Source organism: Oryctolagus cuniculus, chromosome 6 (assembly GCF_051225735.1).
Source record: "Oryctolagus cuniculus isolate XC-2025 breed Fujian yellow rabbit chromosome 6, ASM5122573v1, whole genome shotgun sequence".
Classification (NCBI taxonomy): Eukaryota; Metazoa; Chordata; class Mammalia; order Lagomorpha; family Leporidae; genus Oryctolagus; species Oryctolagus cuniculus.
This window is the reverse complement of record NC_142872.1, coordinates 94261747-94284772: the sequence shown is the minus strand read 5'-3', so window position 1 is coordinate 94284772 and position 23026 is coordinate 94261747. Positions and strand designations below refer to the sequence as shown.

Here is a 23026-nt window from a genome sequence, read left to right as displayed (position 1 = left end):
TAAATTTCCAAAGTACAGCTTATGGATTATAATGGCTTTTCCCCCCCATAAATTGCCTGCCACCCGCAACCCTCCCATCTCTCGCTCCCTCTCCCATCCCATTCACATCAAGATTCATTTTCAATTATCTTTATATACAGAAGATCAATTTAGTATATATTAAGTAAAGATATCAACAGTTTGCACCCACACAGAACATAAAGTGTAAAATACAGTTTGAGTACTCGTTATAGCGTTAATTCACATTGTACAACACATTAAGGACAGAGATCCTACATGAGGAGTAAGTGCACCTGTTGTTGACTTAACAAATTGACACTCTTGTTTATGGCATCAGTAATCTCCCTAGGCTCTAGTCATGAGTTGCCAAGGCTATGGATGCCTTTTGAGTTTGCCAACTCCGATCTTATTTAGACAAGGTCATAGTCAAAGTGGAAGTTCTCTCCTCCCTTCAGAGAAAGGTACCTCCTTCTTTGATGGCCCATTCTTTCCACTGGGATCTCACTCACAGAGATCTTTCATTTAGGTGTGTTTTTTTTTTTTTTTTTTTTTTTTTTTTTTTTTTTTTTTGCCAGAATGTCTTGGTTTTCCACGCCTATAATACTCTCATGGGCTTTTTACCTGGATCCGAATGCCTTAAGGGCTGATTCCGAGGCCAGAGTGCTATTTAGGACATCTGCCATTCTATGGGTCTGCTGTGTATACCGCTTCCCATGTTGGATTGTTCTCTCCCTTTTTAATCCATCAGTTAGTATCAGCAGACACTAGTCTTGTTTATGTGATCCCTTTGACTCTTAGACCTATCAGTGTGATCAATTGTGATCTGAAATTGATCACTTGATTAGAGAGATGGCATTGGTACATGCCAACTTGATGGGATTGAACTGGAATCCCCTGGCATGTTTCTAACTCTACCATTTGGGGCAAGTCAGCTTGAGCATGTCCCATTTATACAGCAGTAAAAAGCAATGAAATCCGGTCATTTGCAACAACATGGAGAAATCTGGAAAACATCATGCTTAGTGAAATAAGCCAGTCCCAAAGGGACAAATATCATATGTTCTCCCTGATCGGTGACAACTAACCAAGCACCAAAAAGGAAACCTGTTGAAGTGAAATGGACACTATGAGAAACAGTGACTTGATCAGCCCTTGTCCTGACTGTTGATGTACAACTTAATACTTTATCCCTTTTAGTATTGTTTTTTTGTTCTACTTACTACTACTGGTTGAACTCTGTAATTAACACACAATTATTCTTAGGTGTTTAAATTTAACTGAAAAGTGATCTGTGTTAAATGTAAGAGTGGGAATAAGAGAGGGAGAAGATGTACAATTTGGGACATATTTATACACTTTAAAGCAGTTTTCATACAAAGTGAAGGAAAGAGTCAGTAAGGAAAAGAATAAATAAAAGGTGTCCATAAACAGATGTTCCAGTTCTTGGCTTTTTTTAGTGACAACAGTCCTTGGAGGCGTACAGCCCGGATGGGGAAGGAATTCCTATTTCTGAATGCTCATTGTACACAAAGCCCCTCTACATGCCACCTACCTGAGCTTCAGCAACTGCAAATTAAAACAAATGCAGTACCTCCTGGTTCTCAAATGTACACTTAGATTTGAGGTTAAGAGAAGGAAAAAAGGAGTAGCAAAAAAAGAAGGAAGTCATCACATTCAACGCCTTTTCATTCTTATTTGTAAGCTTTTGAAGATGTCTTTTATTGTACTAGGTGCTAAAAGCACCTATATATTGTTTTTAGATGTTAGAAAGATGATAATGAGTCAAATGTAAAACCATACACATTTATAAGTATCACTGGTTTAATTAAATAATTAGCCATTCATTCATTCATTAAATATGCACTGAGCACCCATGTGTGCTGGGCACCAGGCATTTGCTATAGAAAGATAAATAAGGCTCCTGTTCTGACAGCACTTCTAGGAGGATATTTCAAAAGGTTCATGGGAAAAAATGAATTAAAAGGTAAGCTTATTTTGGTGCAAAAAGTTGTTTGAATCCATACAGAATTTTCATAATGTGCATCTTCCTTGAATTGAAGCCATGGGACTGCTTGGATCATACAATGGCTTTCAAAGTCTCGTCCGCTATGACCTAAAGAGTATACCACGAAATGGGGAAGAGAGATCAAAGAATGAGAGAGAAGCTGGTGCTGGGAGGAGGAAGGTGGGGATTCTGGAAGGGAGAGAACTGGGCTGATGAGGGAGATTACTCCTGGCTGGGTAGATGGTGTGACAGCAAAACATTGGAAGGACCTGTGTTTTTGTTTCTGTTGTTTGTTTTTTTGCAAATCACTCTATTTTACAAAGGTAATGAAAATGAAAATTCCATAGCTGAATATCTATATTTATTAATAATTCTTTTTTTCTACTCCACATTTTACATTAGAAACTCTTCAAGATGTTATCCTTAGTTCCATTAGCACTGCTTTCTTGTGGTTTGTTTGTTGCCAGTGTTCTCAGGGATCTGGAACGTTCTTTTTCTTTTATTTTTTTTTTTTTTTTTTTGACAGGCAAGGCAGAGTTAAACAAAGAGAGACAGAGAGAAAGGTCTTCCTTTTTCCGTTGGTTCACCCTTGAAATGGCCGCCATGGCTGGCATGCTGCGCCGATCCAAAGCCAGGAGCCAGGTGCTTCCTCCTGGTCTCCCATGGGGTGCAGGGCCCAAGCACTTGGGCCATCCTCCACTGCCTTCCTGGGCCACAGCAGAGAGCTGGACTGGAAGAGGAGCAACCGGGACAGAATCCGGCGCCCCAACCGGGACTAGAACCCGGGGTGCTGGCACCTCAGGCGAAGGATTAGCCAAATGAGCCACGGCGCTGACCTGGTATGTTCTTCTAATGATTCCCAATTATCTTTCACCCCATTTCTGCCTTAAGGTTCACATTCAAATCATCAACCTCTTGCTGGCCACTCTCCCCAGGCCATTCACACATCCAACCCATCGAATTCTTTATCTTCTTTCTCAAATATGCCCTTCCTGATGAGTTAGCTCTCTCAGCCATCCAGATCAGAAAGTCCAGAGTTGTCTGAAATATCTCATCAGCTTTCATCCTCCATATCTAAATAGTTATCAAACACATCATTTCAGAGCATGGTAACTCTTGTTGACAACAATTAATTGTATACTGCAAAACAGCTAGAAGAGAGGATTCTGACTACTCCCAACACAAAGAAATGATAAATATTTAAGGTGATGAATATGCCAGTTATGCTGATCTGATCACTACACCTTGTATACACCTTGCATATACTTACTGAAATATCGTACTATATCCCATAAATATAATAAATGATTTGTATCAATTACATATTTAAAAGAATATGCTCTGTGAGTTTCTCAAGAATCTCTCCAATAGGCCTAGTATTTTCCTGTGGGTGGACATGGCCCTGCTAAAGCTCTCAGCATTTCACTCCTGGGTGAGGAAGCTGTTGAGGGGCTTGTTAACTCCACAGACTTTAACCTCTCTGCTGCAAAAACCAAGTTCAAAAACCAAGTTCTGATCACACCTCTCCTTAGTACTAGTTACCAACTCCTGACATCTTGCAGAATAAGCCAACTACGATAGACAAAAGTTTAGAACCTCTGGGGTGCAATGTCTGCCCATCTTTTTTACCACATGCCTCACCCCAGTGTCTTCATTTCCGGAGAGTCACAGAGAACTCTGCTAGCGCCTACAGAGGTCACCATGAACTTCCCCACTACCATGGCTGAATGCTACTATTTCCTCTGGGGCAGGGGAATGCCCTCTTGCCCACCTGGATTCTATCCATCCTACAATGCCTAGCACTAATACCACTTCCTTCATGAAACACTCCCAAATAACTAAACTCCTCCCCACATCCCACAGCCTTGATCTGTATTTTTAACTCCTGCCTGTGCTGTACTTGTTCATCTTAAATTTAACAAATGTATTATAAATCCATAATCTCTTAAACACTGACCTGCATATATTAGCATATGTAACAGAAAACGTTGAAAAGAGTAATATTAGCATGTGTAACAGAAAACGTTGAAAAGAGTAAGCATCCTATAATGTCTAGAATTATCAACTAAATGGATCAAAGGGATTAAGATATATGTAATTTGTGAATATGGAGATTTAAAAAGTAATTAACAAAATAATTACCATGGTGGATGATTCCATTTTCTAATAATGCTTGTCCCAAGTGAACGCCTTCCTCAGGCCTGTGAATCTCTCCAATTTCCAATAGCCATGATACAAATTCACTGCAACAGAAAGCCAGTGGTAAAGTCAGCAACCCTTTCTATGAGGAGACCCACCTGTACCAGGCAATCATAAAGCAACTATACAAAGGAAGTTTCAAAAACACAGGTGTATTTCAGGAGTCATTTTTTCTCATATGTAAAGCCCTTTTTTTCTCATTTGTGAGGCCCATAGTCATTTAAGCTGGGCTCTATTCTAGAAAATCTATGTCTATATATTCAGACTTTCCTAAACTACGCTTAACCAACTATTCAATTTGTTGAGGCCTCTCATAAACACATAGTGAAAATTTCAGAGTAGCTGTAATTATAAGGCTAACATTATCCACATAAAGGCAAATTTGGGACTAAAGGGAAGGAAGCAGATCCTAAAGATAGTAAAAGACTGAACTAGGTAGAGAAATAATGGCTTACTATAAAGAGTCAAACTATCTTTAGCATGGATTCCCAGGCACAGAGAACTAGTGAGCCTGAAAATTCCAGAGGGAGAGACAAAAAAAAAAAAAAAAGAAAAAAGAAAAAAGAAAAAAAAAAAACTGCATGTACCGCATAGCAAGCAGAATTCTTAACAAATCCTCTCACCACACTTCCTCTTCCATAAAGACTCCCACCACTTGGTTTTTCAATTAAATGCTAACTTAGGGCACTGTTGTGAAGGGACCTTTCATATGCAATTAAAATACTAAATCAGGTGACCTTAAAATATGGAAATTAGCCAACTGGGCTTGACCCAATTGACTGAACCCTTTGAAGCAGCGTTTTCTCAAGCTGGTGTCTCAAGAGGAAGTCACAGGAATTAAAAGTGTGAGAAGAAATCCATACACTTCTGCTGACCTTGAAGATGGAAGGGGCCACAGACCAAGGAATGCTGCCTCTTGGCACTGAGAGCAGCCCTTGGCTGACAGTGACCAAGGAAACGGGGGCATCATTCAGCCACAAGGAGCTAAATTCTGCCAAGGACCTGGAGATGCATGCAGTGGACACTTCCCCCACAGCCCAAGGTTAGAGCCCACTTCAGCCATCACTGAGATTTTGGTCTTGCAAGATCCTAAGCGAAGAATCCATCTAAGCTCACCTGAACTTCTGAGTGCAAGTTAATAAATGCTGTTGTTTTAAGTTGTTAAGTATGTGATTACTTGTTATTCAGTACTAGAAAAATAATACACAGAAAAAAAAAACATAAAACTTTTGCTATATTGTTTTTAAATTTTTAATTTTTTTTTTAATTTAAATTTTTAAATTTTTGAAATTTTTAAATTACATCATTGTATCTAAAGGGTCAGCCATAAAAAATGCTCCATACATAATCATCCCTCAGAACTGCTGTGGGTGGGAAGGAACAGAGCTCGTGTTTTTCACCATTGCACAGGCAGCCCCAGCATGTAGATAATAAGAATGATGTTTGTAATGCTTAGGAGAGTCTCAGCTATGCAGAAATTTTTCTTAATGATCATGCGGTATCATTAAGAGACCACTAGATACAGAGACATTTTACAAATAGAAAATTTTATCATTTTTACATTTTAAAAAATCAAATAACATTTGAACTTTGACATAAGCTAATCTATTTTAGACTGATTTTCTTTTTTTCACAGAGGTCAGAGAAGTAAAGCTATGCACAGCAACAGGGAATTATTTTTTATTTATTTCAAAACCCAAGACACAAAATGGCTAACAACAAATAATTATTTGGATATGAGACGCTAAAATGAATTATCTAGTCTAAAAATATGCAATGTAGAAAAGTTGTTAAAATGCTTTCCATTCTTTTATTAAGAACCATCCAAAAGAAAGACAATAAGAGAAGAAAGAGTACAGTAGTTAAGAACCTGTACTTTGCAATAAGACTACCTGAATTCAAACCCTGTGTCTGCCCTCACTAGCAGTTAAACCTTGGGCTAGCAAATCTGGCTCTCTAAGCTGTTTTTTTCCAATAACATGGAAATATTAAGAATTTCAATGTCATAGTTCTGTCAAAAGATTAGATGACATGAAGTAAGTCAAGAACTCAGAACAGTGCCTGGCACACAGTGAATTTTTTTTAAGATTTATTTATTTATTTGAAAGGCAGAGTTGCAGAGAGGCAGAAGCAGAGGCAGACAGAGCGAGAGATCTTTCATCTGCTGGTTCACTCCCCAGATGACTGCAACAGCCCAAGCTGGGCTGATCTGAAGCCAGGAACCTGGAGATTCTTCTGGGTCTCTGACATGGGTGCAGGGGCCCAAGGACTTAGACCAACTTCTGCTGCTTTTCCAGGCATATTAGCAGACAGCTGGATCAGAAATAGAGCAGCAGGGACTTGAACTGGTGCCCATATGGGATGGTGGCATTGCAGGTCAGGGCTTTAACCAGCTACACTGGCTTGCAGTGAATTCTTAAAAAACATCGTAGCTGACAAGTGAATCGAGATGGTTCATATGTGGCTAAAGCATTACCTATTCTGATGTCAAAATGTCCCTGAACATGTCTAATTGAAATGAGGGAAAAGTCCATTTAAATAGTTAACCATTTGGAATATGCAAAAAAGGGTAAAGGGATAGCATTGTGGCTTATCATGGCAACTACTCAAGTAATAGGAAGATTCCAGTAACACTCTAGTAGTAACAGATCATTATCCACACAGAAATGACCCAAACATGGCTTATGATGCACAAGTGTCATATTGTTATGGGGAAAGCCACAATAAATATGGCTGACACAACTGAGTCTCCCCTACATTATCAGGTGCTCTGGGAAACACTTTACATATCATCACAATTCATTAGCATTACTGTCGCTCCCCCTCTTCGTGGAGGAACGACACAGGACCCTGCCTAGGCTTCATATCCGAGTCACGGCACCATTATGTCGCTCCCCCTCTTCGTGGAGGAACGACACAGGACCCTGCCTAGGCTTCATATCTGAGTCACGGCACCATTATGTCGCTCCCCCTCTTCGTGGAGGAACGACACAGGACCCTGCGCTGTTCTTTCGTCCGCTCGGCCCTCCCCGGGTTTGCTGCTGGTTCTTCCCGGGTTGGCTACTATCCCTTCCACCTCCGTGGAAGGGCAGTTCCCCCTGGCCACATTCCCCACTTCCGCAGGGGAGCGGCACACCGCCGGCCGGCTCTTCTCGGGGGCTGCACAGGTGTTCCTTCAGCTAGATGTTCCCCTTAGATGTTCCTGGTGCATGCCGTCTCTCTCCTCCTTTATAGTCCTCCTCCGCCAATCCTAACTCGGCTGCCCACACGCCGAGTACGCTGCTCTCCTCCAATCAATAGCAAGTCCTACAGTTTATTAGTTGAACTGGAGGCAGCTGTGCGGAAGCTGTTTACTTCTCTCCCAGCGCCATATTGTGGGAGAGCAGATGCATAGAATAAGTCTTAATTCCAGTAACTCAGTCTAGTCCGGTTGCTCCCCACAGATCCCCCTTTCTTTTTATTTTTTGGCGTTGATACGCGCCTGTCTTCGGTGTCCCGCGGCACACACTCTGCTCTACTTGCTAGAGTTGCCACAGGCTCTTACAAGTCCTATCAATCAGGCAAACCGAATCCGGGTCCTCTCTTCGCCATGTTGTGAGGAGGTTTTTAGGCGCTGATGCGTGCCTGTGTTCGGTGCCCTGCAGCGCATGCTCTGGTCGAGCCTGCAGGGGCTTACAAGCCCTATCAGGCAAACCGAATCCAAGCCTTCTCATTGCCATATTGTGGGGAGGCTTATTGGTGTTGATTCGTGCCTATCTTCGGTGACCTGCAGCTCATACTCTGGTCGAGCTGCTTGCTGGTGCTTACCGCCTTAATCAGGCAGACCGAATCCAAGCTCTCTCATTGCCATGTTGTGGGGTGACTTATTGGTGTTGATAATGTGCCTGTCTTCGGTGACCTGCAGTGCATAAGCTGCTAGCCGCCCGCAGGTGCTCACCACTTCCCTAATCAGGCAGACCGAATCCAAGCTCTCACATTGCAGTGTTGTAGGGAGGCCTCTCTATTTCTCTATTTCTCTATCTCCGGGCATTCCTATTTCTCCCATTTTACTTCTATCTTCCAGCATTCCTATTTCTCTCCTTTTACTTCTAAACTTCTGTTTCTCTTATCCCTGCGGCTTCCCGGCGGCGCTCGCCCCGAGGCTGCTTCTCGGCACCTCGCCCCGCAGCAGCTTCTCGGCACCTCGCCCCGCGGCAGCTTCACGGCTCTGCGCGGCTTCCCGGCGCCTCGCCCCGCCGGCGGGTTCCCGGCTCTGCGCGCACGCTCCGCGGTCTCCATGCACTTCGCGCCCGCACCACGGCCTCGCGCCAGCCCCGCGTTCCCCATCTATTCACGCCCCGTGCTCTCTCTGCACGCAGCGGCTTCCGCGAATGTTTCCGCCACCACCGGCATTCAGTCCAAGTTCCCCGGACTAACCTGGCGAATTTCAACCTGGCGGCCCACGTCTCTGCCTCTGGTTCCAGATCTTCGCCTCTTGCTCCCCGGGGTAACTTGAAGAATTCCAAGGTGGTTTAAGTCTTCGCCTCGGCCTGCACTCGCGGCTTCATCCTCCCTAACATTTTTCTCTACCCGGTACGTTTCCTTAAGTTTTCTTCCAACAATATTCCTCTCATTTCTCCTGGCTTCTCCCCACAGTCCGTATCCGAGTCCAAGCCTCCTCCAGGTTTCACTTTCGCTTTCAGTCTCCTAGCTTCCCCGCCATAGTCCGCATCCGAGTCTATGAAAGCTTTCACTTTCACTTTCAATCCTAACTTCTTTCCCACAGTCCATATCCGAGTCTATGCCTAGGCTTTCAATAGCTTCTTCCGGCACCTAGGCTCTTTGCTAGTCTCTCTCTCCGGTATTTTCCCATTTCTTCCCGTTTCTTCCCTCCTAAGTTTGCTATCCGTCCTAAGTTTCCTATCCGAGTCACGGCACCATTATGTCGCTCCCCCTCTTCGTGGAGGAACGACACAGGACCCTGCCTAGGCTTCATATCCGAGTCACGGCACCATTATGTCGCTCCCCCTCTTCGTGGAGGAACGACACAGGACCCTGCCTAGGCTTCATATCCGAGTCACGGCACCATTATGTCGCTCCCCCTCTTCGTGGAGGAACGACACAGGACCCTGCGCTGTTCTTTCGTCTGCTCGGCCCTCCCCGGGTTTGCTGCTGGTTCTTCCCGGGTTGGCTACTATCCCTTCCACCTCCGTGGAAGGGCAGTTCCCCCTGGCCACATTCCCCACTTCCGCAGGGGAGTGGCACACCGCCGGCCGGCTCTTCTCGGGGGCTGCACAGGTGTTCCTTCAGCTAGATGTTCCCCTTAGATGTTCCTGGTGCATGCCGTCTCTCTCCTCCTTTATAGTCCTCCTCCGCCAATCCTAACTCGGCTGCCCACACGCCGAGTACGCTGCTCTCCTCCAATCAATAGCAAGTCCTACAGTTTATTAGTTGAACTGGAGGCAGCTGTGCGGAAGCTGTTTACTTCTCTCCCAGCGCCATATTGTGGGAGAGCAGATGCATAGAATAAGTCTTAATTCCAGTAACTCAGTCTAGTCCGGTTGCTCCCCACAATTACAACCATAGAAGACAGTTCAGGTAAACAGCAAAATGCCTTCTTCAATTAGGCCAAGTTTGATTCTGTTCTAACTTTCTAGCCTCATTCCTACAGACACCTGATAGAGGTGGCTTATCAGTTGTATCACTAGGCAGCATTGTTTACAGTAAAAATGACCCCAATGGCTGAATTGCATTCATGGTGGGAAGCTGGAAGAGACTCACTTGCAAGTGGGCATGTCCTGATGAGGACACTGGAAGTTATGTCCATGGAGTTCCTATAAGAGACACAGTCCTTTGACAGCCCAGGGCTAGAAGGGCCAGCATGGACTCAGATCAGCAGTTTTCCTTGCACAAGAGTTATCACCCAGGGGCTACCAGCAAAAGCACAGCTGTGTGGCCTGCAATGAGGATCACTCTGAAGAAGGGAGCCCATGGTGCAGGCCGTGAGTATCTACGGCTGTACTGGGTGGGGCACAGAGACTGTGCCTATGGTTGCTTTTGTCATGTGTCCCCACAGCTAGTTAAAAAGATGTCCTGGTGGACATTCCAGGTAAGCACTACAATCATCTCCATGTTCAAAAAGAAACAGAAACATAACCTTCCCAGTACCATGGCTACCCTGTGGTAGCAGCAGGATCTAAATGGGACAGTCTGGTTGCAATTTGGGGTTTTAAACTAGTTACTACTGCAGTCTGCATTATAGAATTGGCATTGGCTATCACTAACTGTATGAACTCCTTAAGCCCCCTAATGCAAAGTTCACGTATCTTTAAAAAATAAAGTTATTTCACTCCTAAGTATGTATTCAAGGATCAGAAATAATGCACAGAAAGAAGCTAGCATAAAGTCTAGCCTAAGAACTACCTGAAGGCAGCTACTGCTCCATTAGGTCCTGCATAGATTGGGCCAGCCAGGGAAATGCACTTACTGCTCTCTGCAGATACCAAACAACGTAGCCTGTGTGCTCTTGCTCGAACCTGGGTGTCTTCTCTGCCCCTTTCCCCCAGCCTGACCCCTCACACAAGCTACCCTTCATCTATCACCCTCCATGCTGACTCCAGCTGTCTAAGTCTGAACCAGTCAGCAGCTTAGTGAGTCTCTTCTCTCTAGTCTTTCCTGGCCTTCTAGATCATTGTCAACTCTGACTTTTGGGTTGTGGATAAACATCCACCCCAGACCAGAAATTTTATCCCCTACAGACAAACTGGCTTGCATGCCTTCTTTGCCTGCTTCTCCTTCAGAACATGGTACATTAGCAACAATGGAAGTCATGGATGGCCTTGGGTTGTCTGGTCATGATCCTGGCAACCTGTCCATTCCCTTATCCTGTTATAGCCCAGGAAATGTTGATTATGGGGAAATATTCAAAAATGTTTAGGGGAGTATTTTTTAAAGAAAATGAAAAAACAATTAAAGGAAAGTTAACCTGTGAGATAGTGAGAATATGAAAGAAATACATGCAGGCAGGCAACCAAACCTACCTTCCAAGAAAGCACTTAGGAAACGTGGTCAGTTTTCTTTTTCTGTCTTTGATGAGGTTTCCTTGTTTGCACATCATTTTATAAAGTTTCTCACCCTGTTCAGAGATCATTACCCAGGTGTCTTGTTCCATTCCTAATTTTAAACCTATCAAAAATGAGGGGGAAAAAAAACAGGTAACTGAAGAAGTCTCTTCATTCATTCACTTGTGCCTTCAATAAACTAGCATTTATTATATGTGTACAAATGTGCTGGGGGTTGTAGATCAAGAAGCTCATGGTATCCTAGGGAGAGTCAAGGCAAGATCCCTAAGGCATATAGCACCTCTGTGAATTGTGCCCAAAGGCATAGGGTGTAGCCAGTGGAGTGTAAGCAGCTGGATCTCAACCTCCATGGACACCAGAGCTAAGCACCCTGGTGCTGTGGACAGGTGAGCCTAAGTAGACAGGGTGGCCTTGGAGACAGCTCAAGGGTTGGGGTGGGGGGACTGTGATACAACGGAGGCATATCCAGTTCTCACTTCCATCTGTGAACTGTTAGGAGAGGTTTCACAAAAAGGCTATGCTTGAGCGCACAACAATGGATAGGTATTTCTAGAGAAAGAAGATGCATTCACAAGAGGCAACTAAGGTCAAGCAACACAGAGGCAGTGTGTACTGGGTTTCAGGTGAGAAGACAAGAAGAGGTGCTCATGGGTTACGGAAGATCCTTGTTCACCCACAGTTTTAACCTACTTCATCGCTTAGGTATTGGGGTTACAGTTATATGTTTTAATCATCCAGAGGGGAAAAGCAGAGGGTTTCAGTTCAAGTCCCTGCAACCATAGGGACCACACAGGGAAAGGTGAAGTAGATAAATAAGCAGGAGGTGCTAGTGAAAGGACACAGCAACTGGCTCACTGTAGGTACGGGGGGTGGTGTCTGCCTAGCAGTTAAGACATCCACATTCCACGCTGAAGTGCCTGAGTTGAACACCTCCTGACTCCTGCTTCCTACTATTGAACAACCCTGGCACGCAGTAGTGATGGAGGCTCAAGTAACTGGGTTTCTGCCACCCACACAGGGGGTGGGGTTGAGGTGCAAGCTCCCGGTTTTGTAACTCTGCTCAGCCTCAGCCATTGCAGACATTTGGAAGGTGAACCAGAAAATGGCAGCACACTCTTTCTCTCTCCTCTCCCCACCTCAGCACCCTGTCATATCTGTATCTGCTTCTCAAACAAAAAAGACCACAATTTAAAAATAATCGTAAGTGTGCAGGAGAGAGGAATCAGGATACTTGGCAGGCTCTTGGTGAGAGTACTGAATGGAGGTGGGAAGGCGTATTGCGCAAAGTGTCCAAGGAACAACAAGTCCAGTCAGTCCTGGCAATGTGGAGTGGCATCCAGCAGTCATTACACAAGTATGTGAAGCTCAGGAAAAGGACAAGGCTGGCCCCAAAGATTGAGAAACTGGAAGTGCAGAAGTAGAAGTCAATCTGGTGGAAACAGATAACCCATGCAAAGAATCCGCTTAGAAGAAATCAGTGCCAAAACTGCAATCCTGAGATCACTGACACTTAATCAAGGGATGGGACGGAGGAAGAGCTATTGCAGAAATGAAGTATCTGAATTACTTCCACTCTCCAAAGCTACAAATTTTCCTATGGCTTTATTTATTTTTTACAATGCAGGGGTCAGTAACATATGTCAATAATGGTAAATAATCCCATAAGAATGGAGTATGACAAAGGCAAATATCATAAAGTTTTGTAGAATGTACTTTTTTTCTTTCATTCTCTGTTCTTTCAGATACTTGTCTTGAGTGGATGATAGCCATTCTGAGGGAAAAAGTTCAGCCTGATGAAAAATTCAATTCCCCTTCTGAGTTATTTGCTTGGCTACATGAATTGATTCCAAGATTCAACAAATCTTTAAAAAGTCAGTTATGCATACATAACTTTTATTTTTAAAATCTCTATCTGGATTTTCATCCAAGATCAATCAAAGGACTGTTTGAAAATGCTTTGGAAATTTTCATACAAATGTGTGCTCTGAATACTTTAATCAAGGCAGAAACTTTGTATATTTGTAAGAGAAAACATCTGGAGATGTAAGAAGGCGTTCTCTGTGTTCTGAAATTTCTTTACCAATTAAATGTTTTATTCCTCAATCTCAGGAAAAGTAATAAACAATGGTAATGCTTCTTAGCAATTAAGAAATCAATTGGTAAACAAACCAGAGAACACACACCTATCTCCTAGCTGAATTACAGAAATATGCCTTCTTGTAGATAACTTCAAACAAGTGAATAGTATCAGACCAAATATCTTTGCAAATATTTCCTTTTTTGTTATTTTAATTTTATTTTTAATTACCATATAACATTCATATTTATGGAGTGCACTATTTCAATACATATACACAATATGTACTAATCAAATCAGGCTGATCACTATTTCCATCTCCTTATTATCTATTAGGGGCCTTTGGCTCCTCTCTGTCTCTCTCTGTCTCTGTCTCTCTCTCTCTTTTTAAAAATTTACTTATTTAGTTGAAAGGCAGAGTTACAGATAGAGAGGGAGACACAGAGAAATAGAAAGAGAGAGAGAGAGAGAGAGATTGATTTTCCATCTGCTGGTTCACTCCCCAAACAGCCACAAAGGCCAGGGCTGGACCAGGCTGAAGCCAGGTAGCCAGAACTCCATCCAGGTCTCCCAAGCGGTTGGCCAGGGAACAACCACTTTAGCCATTTTCTGTTGTTTTCCCAGGCATATTAGAAGAGAGCTGGATTGTCAGTGGAGCAGCCAGGACTTGAATTAGCACCCACATGGGTTGCTGGTTGCAAGTAGGAGCTTAACCTGCTGTACCATAATGCCAGCCCCTGAGCTTCTTTTCTCTAGTTGTTATTTATTTATTTATTTTTGGCTGGAGCGGTGGGTGAGAGGTAGGTATTTGGCCTAACGCTTAAGATGTCTGCATCCCCTATCAGAGTGTCTGGGTTTAATTCCTTGATCTGGATCCCAATTCTAGTTTCCTGCCAATAAAGACTTGGAAAGGCAGCAGATGATGGTGAAAGTAGTGGGATCTGTGGGGAGCAACTCGGACTAGACTGTTACTGGAATTAAGACTTATTCTATGCATCTGCTCTCCCACAATATGGCGCTGGGAGAGGAGTAAAAACAACTTTTACACAGCTGCCTCCAGTTCAACCAGTAACCTGCAGGAGCTGATCACGCTCCTGATTGGAGGAGAGCAGCGTACTCGGCGTCTGGGTAGCAGAGTTGGGATTGGTGGAAGAGGACTATAAAGGAGGAGAGAGACAACATGCACCAGGAACATCTAAGGGGAACATCTATCTGAAGGAACACCTGTGCAGCCCCCGAGAGAGCCGGCCGGCGGTGTGCCGCTCCCCCGAGGAAGTGGGGAAAGTGGCAGGGGGAACCGCCCTTCCACGGAGGTGGAAGGGTCGGTAGCCAACCCGGGAAGAACCAGCAGCAAACCCGGGGAGGGCCGAGCAGACGAAAGAACAGCGCAGGGTTTAGTGTCATTCCTCCGTGAAGAGGGGGAGCGACAGGGATCCCTGAAAATCTGTCTTAAAGCATAAAGCAAAAGTTTCAAACTAGGTTGGGTCAGCACTGTGGCCTAGCAGGTAAAGCTGCTGCCTGCAATGCAGATACCCCATATGGGCAATGATTCTTGACCACGTTGCTCCACTTCCAATTCAACCCCCTCCTAATAGCCTGGGAAAAGTAGTGGAAGATGGTCCAAGTGCTTGGGCCCCTCCACCTGGGTGAGAGGCCTGGAGAAAGCTCCTGGCTACAAGGCCATTTGGGGAACGAAACAGCAGATGAAAGATCTCTGTGTCTCTCCCTCTGTCTGTAACTGCCTCTCAAATGAATAAAATCTTTGAAAACAAGTTAATTTATATCCAAAGTGCCTGAATCTATAATTAGCAAGCTAACATGTGGTCTGGGAATTGTCAGTGTACTGTCAAATAATAGAGATCAACTGTTGGGCACCCAATGACATGGCAGTATTGTGATGACATCTGTCTTGTAAAGGAAGACTTTGTGACACTGCTTTGGAAATGGCAACAAGAAAGTACAAAGGAAACTGAACACACTGTAAAGCAAGTGAAACTATTTAAAAGACATCACCAGCCATACTATAATTATTTTGCAAACCATATAATGTTTTTCTTTTATTTTAGTAAGAATATTACTGGCACTCAAAACATACTTCAGCAAGAGGATTACATCACACAGTAAATCAAAGACAGCAACATAAAAATTTCCACGTGCTCATAACTCTTCCTCATTCTTTGCTCTCATGCTAAGTTAGAGGCCTAAAAAACAAAACGTGTCCAATGCACACACTCACCTTTTCGCCGCTCTCTTTCTTTTAAAATAGCTTCAAACCATTCATGCTTCTCTTCAGGTGTTTTTGCCATGCACACAAACCATTTATTTTTTGCTGTGTTATGTATCTTCCACCCATTAACAACAATGTGTCCACTGCTATGGAAATCAGCTGGAAATTAATATATGAAGGTGAGAAAACAAAGCAATGTACAACGTTGTATTAATGTGCTCATTCAATACACAACTTTCTAAAGCATTTTAAGTCTGTAAAATCTTTTGTACAGTTGAATATATAACAGCATTTTGTGGAAAAAAGGATATTTTGCAAAAAAAGATATTTTGCAGAATTAAATGGCTTTTTGCTTTATAAATATTATTATTAAATAATAAATACATGCATGTATGTTGAAAAACACAAGAATAAAAAATTAAAGAAATTTATACACAGGATGTAGTCAGTGATCAATAATGGAACACTTGTAAGTCATAACACTAATATATTACATAAAATCTAATACAGGGCCAGTGCTGTGGCACAGTGGGTAAAGCCGCCATCCCATATGGGTGCCAGTTCAAGTCCCAGCTGCTCTACTTCCAATCGAGCTCTCTGCTATGGCCTTGGAAAGCAGTAGAAGATGGCCCAAGTCCTTGGGACCCTGCACCTACATGGGAAGACCCAGAAGAAGCTCCTGGCTCCTGGCTTCTAATTGGCACAGATCCGGCCATTGTGGCCAACTGGGGAGTGAATCAGTGGATGGAAGACCTCTCTCTCTCTCTCTCTCTGCCTCTCCTTCTCTTTCTGTGTAACTCTGACTTTCCAGTAAATAAAATAAATCTTTAAGAAAAAAATCCAGTAGAGCAAACTAGCATTCATTTATTCTATGTCCAAATATATTGGTAACATTCCTTTGACATTAAAAGAATAACATTTAAGGATTTTCTTGTCAGTAATCAAGCATTCAAAGGAGTCAGATTCATTTTGTCTTTCTATCATTCCTTTGAATAATATTCTAAGTTTCAGGGGCCAGAACTGTGGCATAGCAGGTAAAGGTGCCACCTGCAGTGCTGGCATTCCATATGGGTGCCAGTTCAAGTCTCGGCTGCTCTGTTTCCGATCCAGCTCTCTGCTATGGCCTGGGAAAGCAATGGAAGATGGCACAAGTCCTCGGGCCCCTGCACCCATGTGGGAGACCCAGAAGAAGATCCTGGCTCCTGGCTTTGGATCAGCACAGCTCCAGCTGTTGCGGCCAACTGGGGAGTGAATCAGCAGATGGAAGACCTCTCTCTCTCTCTCTCTTTCTGCCTCTCCTTCTCTCTCTGTGTAACTGTGACTTTCAAATAAATAAATAAATATTTAAAAAAAAAAGAATTCTAAATTTCAGAGGCTGTCTAGACCCCAGAGAAATTCTCTATTACTTACGAAACTGCACAAGAATGAGAACAAATCAATGGATATACTGAACTTATGGACTTAAAACTGTAGACAAACCATTATCAATATAAGGTTGAAACAAACAGAAACTCACTCACAAAATGTTTTCTTTGGGGATGTGTTGACATTTAATTGTCTTTTGTCAATACCTCACCATAATTTTGGCTAAAAGTTCGTGTTGGCTTTGAACATGTCCACAGCAAAACCCCCCAGGGCAGCTCCCTGCCTGCAGAGCAGGTTGGGAGAACAGCAGCGTGACTTGCAAGCGGCCTTTACTTGCACAACAGTCTCTGCAAAGCAAGGATCCCAAGATGGAAAAACATATGACAGAGGCCTGAGTCAGCATCTGCCCCAAATAAAGTGACACTTTTGATTTGACTTCCTTAACATTCATTAAGCAGCAATGGCCATCATACAGGAGGTGGCCACAAAAAAGTTAAAGGCGGTTTAGGGAATGACGTTAAAGCACATTGTTTTATTTTGTTTTGTTGCTCTCAAGTGATCTATATTTAGTAAGTTCTGAATAGAAGCAGTGGTGTTTGGCACTCATTCTCTCATAATTTGGTTCTCATACTCTTCCTTTAGTTCCAAACTCACTATGTATTTTCTGTAGTCAGAGTAAAAAATAAAAATAAAAATCGAAAAATGCATTAACAAGTGATGCTATATAGTTGTGGGGCCTTCCAAACTTCCAGGTTACATTCTAGCCAGGATGGAATTATATGAGACATCAATCTGTATTAATATGGGTGCCACAATCCCATGAATAATAAATAACTGATGGAGGATTGATTTCCCCCCCATAAAGAATTTACACACCATTTCTGAAGGAATTTTTGTACTTTCCTTCTGTCTTTTATGTACTTAATGCATATTCATGTTCTGTGAAAGTAGTCGAACTTCATAATTCATGGCAGATATGTTAATGGGCTTTCACGGGAAAATAAAAAGCATTACTTCATAATTACATTATAAGTCCTCATTATTAAGCCATAAAAATGACCAACTAAGTAATTATGATAAGTGAGTAGAAAAACATCAAAAATTTTAAATTGTATATGAGATAGCCCCCTGCCCTGCAACCTGTCACCTTACAAGACCTGAATCACAATAAGCCCAAAACTTCAGGTTGTCTTTCTCTCTTCTCACACAGGCCACAGTGAGCTAAGTGATCCTTACAATGCAGTTTAATAGACCATGTAGTAACCACACAACATCTACAATGATAAATATTAGACTAATTTGAAATAAACACCATGTGTTCCTCTCACAGAGCACAGGGTGGGCATGAGGTCATGAGCCAAAGTAGCAGGAAAATGCTCCTGATGTGGCACAGGGGTGTGCCCCGTGGCAGCCACTTCTACAACCTGGGCCTTCTTTCCTCGACTCTTTGGGTCTGGTCACTGCCCTCTCTTCCCTCCCTGCTCACTCTTTTTGCATCCGGGCATATCTTTAAGACAAAAACCTTTGGTGTCTCATCAGTGAATCCAGTCAAAACATGTGGACCTTGCTTTAGAGATTCTCTTTAAACTGGGCCTGATAGGCCAGCGCCGCAGCTCACTAGGCTAATCCTCCGCCTGCGGCGCCGGCACCCCGGGTTCTAGTCCCGGTCGGGGTGCCGGATTCTGTCCCGGTTGCCCCTTTTCCAGGCCAGCTCTCTGCTGTGGCCCAGAAGGCAGTTGAGGATGGCCCAAGTGCTTGGGCCCTGCACCCACATGGGAGAACAGGAGAAGCACCTGGCTCCTGGCTTCGGATCAGTGCGGTGCGCCGGCCGCAGCGGCCATTGGAGGGTGAACCAACGGTAAAGGAAGACCTTTCTCTCTGTCTCTCTCTCTCACTGTCCACTCTGCCTGTCAAAAAATAAAAAAATAAACTGAGCCTGATCTATCCAACCAGTGTCATTTTCCACACAGTTCCAATGTGTGTCCTCATCACTCTTCTTGTATGTGGCTTCCCTGGTTGTACTGTGAACATTTATGGACTCCCCAGGTTGAGCTTCTCACCATGCTACCCACCCCCTCTCTTCCCTTGCTCCTTATTAACGTGTACCTCCTCTTCCACGCAGCCATGCCTGACCACTCTGGCCTGCGCATATACTGCCTTTGAAAGTCACAGAATTAAGCACAGAACCAGACAGACAAGCGGGTTTGTGGTTACATGTGACCACTGTTTCAATGTAGAGAAAAAAACATTTTTAGCTGAATGTCTGCAGAAACGTACCTCAAATGACAAGTTAATTACTATGCAAATATAATATTTTGGAAGAACACTTTGTGTCATATAATAATCTTAAAGGAAGAAAAATATTCATTTTTTAAAATTTTTATTTGAGAGTCAGATAGACAAAGAGATAGAACTCTTATCTGCTGGTTCACTCCCCAAATGCTTACCCACAATAGCCTAGGCTAGGAGAAGTCTCCCACGTGGATGGAAGGGTTGTAAATATTTGAACCACTTCCCACTACTCCACAGAGTCTGAATAAGCAGTGAGATGGAGTCAGGAGCCAGAGCCTGGTATTAAACTCAGGTTCTCTAGTGTGGGACATGGGCATCTTACCCAGCATCTAAACTGCTACATCACACAACAACACCAAGTCCCTTTGGGAAGTTTATATATTAGCTAATTTTTATCATACCAACTTAAAATTACAAGTTATTTGAAATATGTGACTATTTATATTCATATGCACGTGTATTTATATATCCACATACACTCTCACAGTTTTATATATACATGTGCACATAAGCTGCTCAACATGTAGTGTACATAATTCATAATGATGTAAAGTACCAGATGTTTTACAAAATAAGCAATTACATCTCATTTATTTCAAAAGATACTGTGATTTATAAATAGCGTCATCATTTTAATCATAGCGCATTGTTCAATATATTCATTCTTCAAAATAAGAGTTAAACTTATCCATAAAGAACGCTCTAAGATTGTGAAAAAGTCCAATTATGTGTTATCCTCAGGACTTAAACAAAATTAACAAAAAATTAAATGTCAACAGAAATTTCCAGGCTTCAATGGATCTAAAATACTAATTGACAGGGAAGACATTCAGCACAGCAGTTAAGCTGCCAGATAAGGCACATATCTCACATTGGAGTACCTGGGTTCAATTCCTGATTTAGAATCTGGCTACTGATTCTGTTTTTCTGATAATACAGACCCCAGGAGGCAGCAACGTTGACTTACGTAGTTGGAATCCTGCCATTCATGTAGGACACCTAGACTGAACCCATTGTTCTCTGCTCCCACCACCTGGCCATTGTGCCACTTGGGAAATGAATGTGCTTTAAAAATTAAAATTAGGTGCTGGGTGTCATGGCACAGCAGGTTGAGCCACTGCCATCCATGTAAGCACTGATTTGAATTCCAACTGCTCCACTTCCAATCTAGCCCCCTGCTAATGTGCCTTAGAAAACAACAGAAGATGGCCCAACCACTTGGGCCCCTACCATACACCCGGGAGATCCGGATGGAGTTCCAGGCTCATGGCTTCAGCATGGAACTGTGTCAGCTATTGCAGCCATTTGGGCAATGAACCAGTGTACAGAAGACCTCTGTTTCTCCTCTGTCACTTTGTCTTTCAAATAAATAAATGTCATTTTAAAAATTAAAATTAAAAAATTAACTTTCCAGAAAGTGTCAAGAATTAAAATTCATTAAACATGGAATACCCAAGTTCAACAGCCTTTAGACACTCATTTCTTTCAAAACAGTAAAATCTAAGGGGCAAGGTTTCCTGAACAAGTCAGTGATTACCTTGAAGCTACACAGTTTGCAAATTCATTACTCTTAAATCAACACAGTTTTGTTTAACAAGGTGGTATTCTGCCAAAATTGATATACTATAAATCTCAGCAGACATGCTAGTATCCTTTCAATAAACTTTCATTTTAATATAATGGACAATATCCAAGTATTGTACACACAAGCTAGGAAACAGAAGAAATTATCAGGATTTATTTTCAAATGTCAACAAACCATTATCTGAATTATTTAATACTCGTGTTCTCTTGGTCATCTGTGTAAATGTATAAATTTGCAAGGGAAGTTTTTAAAATTATAGTTTGCTCATATCATGAATATTGAGTGTTGAGAAGACCAAATACTTTTTGGAATAAATCTTTGATTTTATTAAATAATAATTAAAATTTTCTGGCATTCAAAATAATAGAAGACATTATTTACGGCAAATACAAGAAAAAAAAAAGTTCCAAATGAAAAAAAAAATTCTAAAAAGGCAGTTTATTTCCTAACCTTTTCGAATTCTCAAATACATTCCTATAGGGGATGGAAATGAGGCACAGCAGGTTAAGCCACTGCCTGCGTCACTAGCACCCCTTATCACAGCATTAGTTCAAGCCCTAGCTGCTCTGCCTCCATTCCAGCTCCATACTAATGTATCTGGGAAAACAGCAGAAGATGGTTCAAGTGCTTGTAACCCTGCCACTCATATGGGAGACCTGGATGGAGTCTGGTCCGGCCACAGTTGTTGTGGCCAGCTGGGAAGTAAACCACCAAATGGAAGATCTCTTTTTCTCTCTGCCTCTCCCCCTCTCTCTGTCACTCTACCTTTCTAATAAATCAATAATTTTAAATGCTTAATTAAATTAACAACATATTCAAAATTTAAGTATATCCAAAGAGAACTCTTATATGCTTTACTCTTTTTCAACACTGAAAAATTATTATTACTTTTTAATTATGGATGTATTCAATCCATTTTATACAATCATACTATAGTTGTTAAGATAATTATAGCTGCTTTATTGTATTGACTATTATGGAATAATTTAAAACTATGTTTAACTGCTGATAAAACATGGCTATTATTAAGATAATATTTTTATTTAAATTAAAAAAATACAAGATTACAGAGTTCATGTTTTAAGCATTGTTTTCATCCATGCATAAAAAGGAAAATTGATGGAAATATTTTTAAAGTCTCATTTATAAAAAAATTAATTTTACTAAAACAATTTACTCATACTTAACATGGTATCAAATATTGATATTAAAAATGACAGCTTGGGGGCAGCTTTTGTATTTTAGCAGGTTAAGTCACTTGGGATGCCAGCAGCTCATATCATAGTGTCCGGATTTGAGTACTATTTCTGCTTCTAGTCTAGCTTGCTGCTAATGCACACACACCCTGAAGAGGCAGCTGATGGCTAAAGTTCTTAGACCCCTGCCACTGACATGGAAAACCTGGATAGCATTCTGGGCTCCAGGCTTCCATCTGCCCAGCCTAGGCTTTTCTGTGCACTTGGGGAGTGAACCAGCAGATGGAGGATCTCTCCCCATCTGTCTGTCAGCCTCTTTCTCTCTCCCTCCCTCCCTCTCTCTCTCTCTCTCTCTTGCTCTGCCTTCCAAGTTGCTGAAACTAAATAAACATATAAAATAAATAAATACAAATGACAACAGAAATTTTTCCATCTGTCCAATTGCAATGTGTCTATTGTACTGAAATCTATGGTTTGTGTGGCATTGAACTAGAGACCATATTTTCTAAAGGTCAACATTCTTGCCCTTTCTCACCACACAATGAACTAGTTCTAAAGAAAGAATATTAATGACAGAGTGCTAATTTTGAATGGCTTTCCAAGAATGTGTCAGGAAAATCACCATGAAAATTTTAGGAAGTTCAACAGCTTTCCTACTATTGTTCTTAAGCTGGATTGTTTTTCTTAGAGCATCATGATCAAACTAAAACCTCTAGAATGAATCTTCAAAAAAGAATCAAGTTAGAGTCACTGAAAGAGTAGAAATCTAGAAAATGATCACATGGAAACTGGTCATAAGTTCAATGATCAACATCTTCCTTGAGCATGGAAAATAATGGATAATATGTTTAGTAAAAGGTGAAAGATTTATATGATCTGAAGAGAAACCAGAGTATAGATAATATGTTTAGATTTAAATAAATATACAACTTTTTTCAATTCTCCATGTTGTTTCATTGCTTAATTAAATTTTCCATACTAATATACAACTATGATGTAAGTCAAGTCATTAAGCATTA

At 42.1% G+C, this 23026-nt stretch overlaps 1 protein-coding gene across 2 annotated transcripts in view; it reads right to left on the bottom strand.

Moving 5' to 3' along the window:
* The window catches only part of PREX2 (phosphatidylinositol-3,4,5-trisphosphate dependent Rac exchange factor 2), a 334883-nt gene that overhangs the window by 211866 nt on the left and 99991 nt on the right, over window positions 1–23026 (bottom strand). For both annotated transcript variants that reach the window (XM_002710460.6, XM_089336348.1), the window contains exons 9-11: window positions 15579–15728; window positions 11224–11368; window positions 4148–4248 (exon numbers count right to left, since the gene is read on the bottom strand). In XM_002710460.6, the coding sequence (XP_002710506.2) occupies window positions 4148–4248; window positions 11224–11368; window positions 15579–15728 (396 nt within the window). The remainder of the gene's footprint in view (window positions 1–4147; window positions 4249–11223; window positions 11369–15578; window positions 15729–23026) is intronic.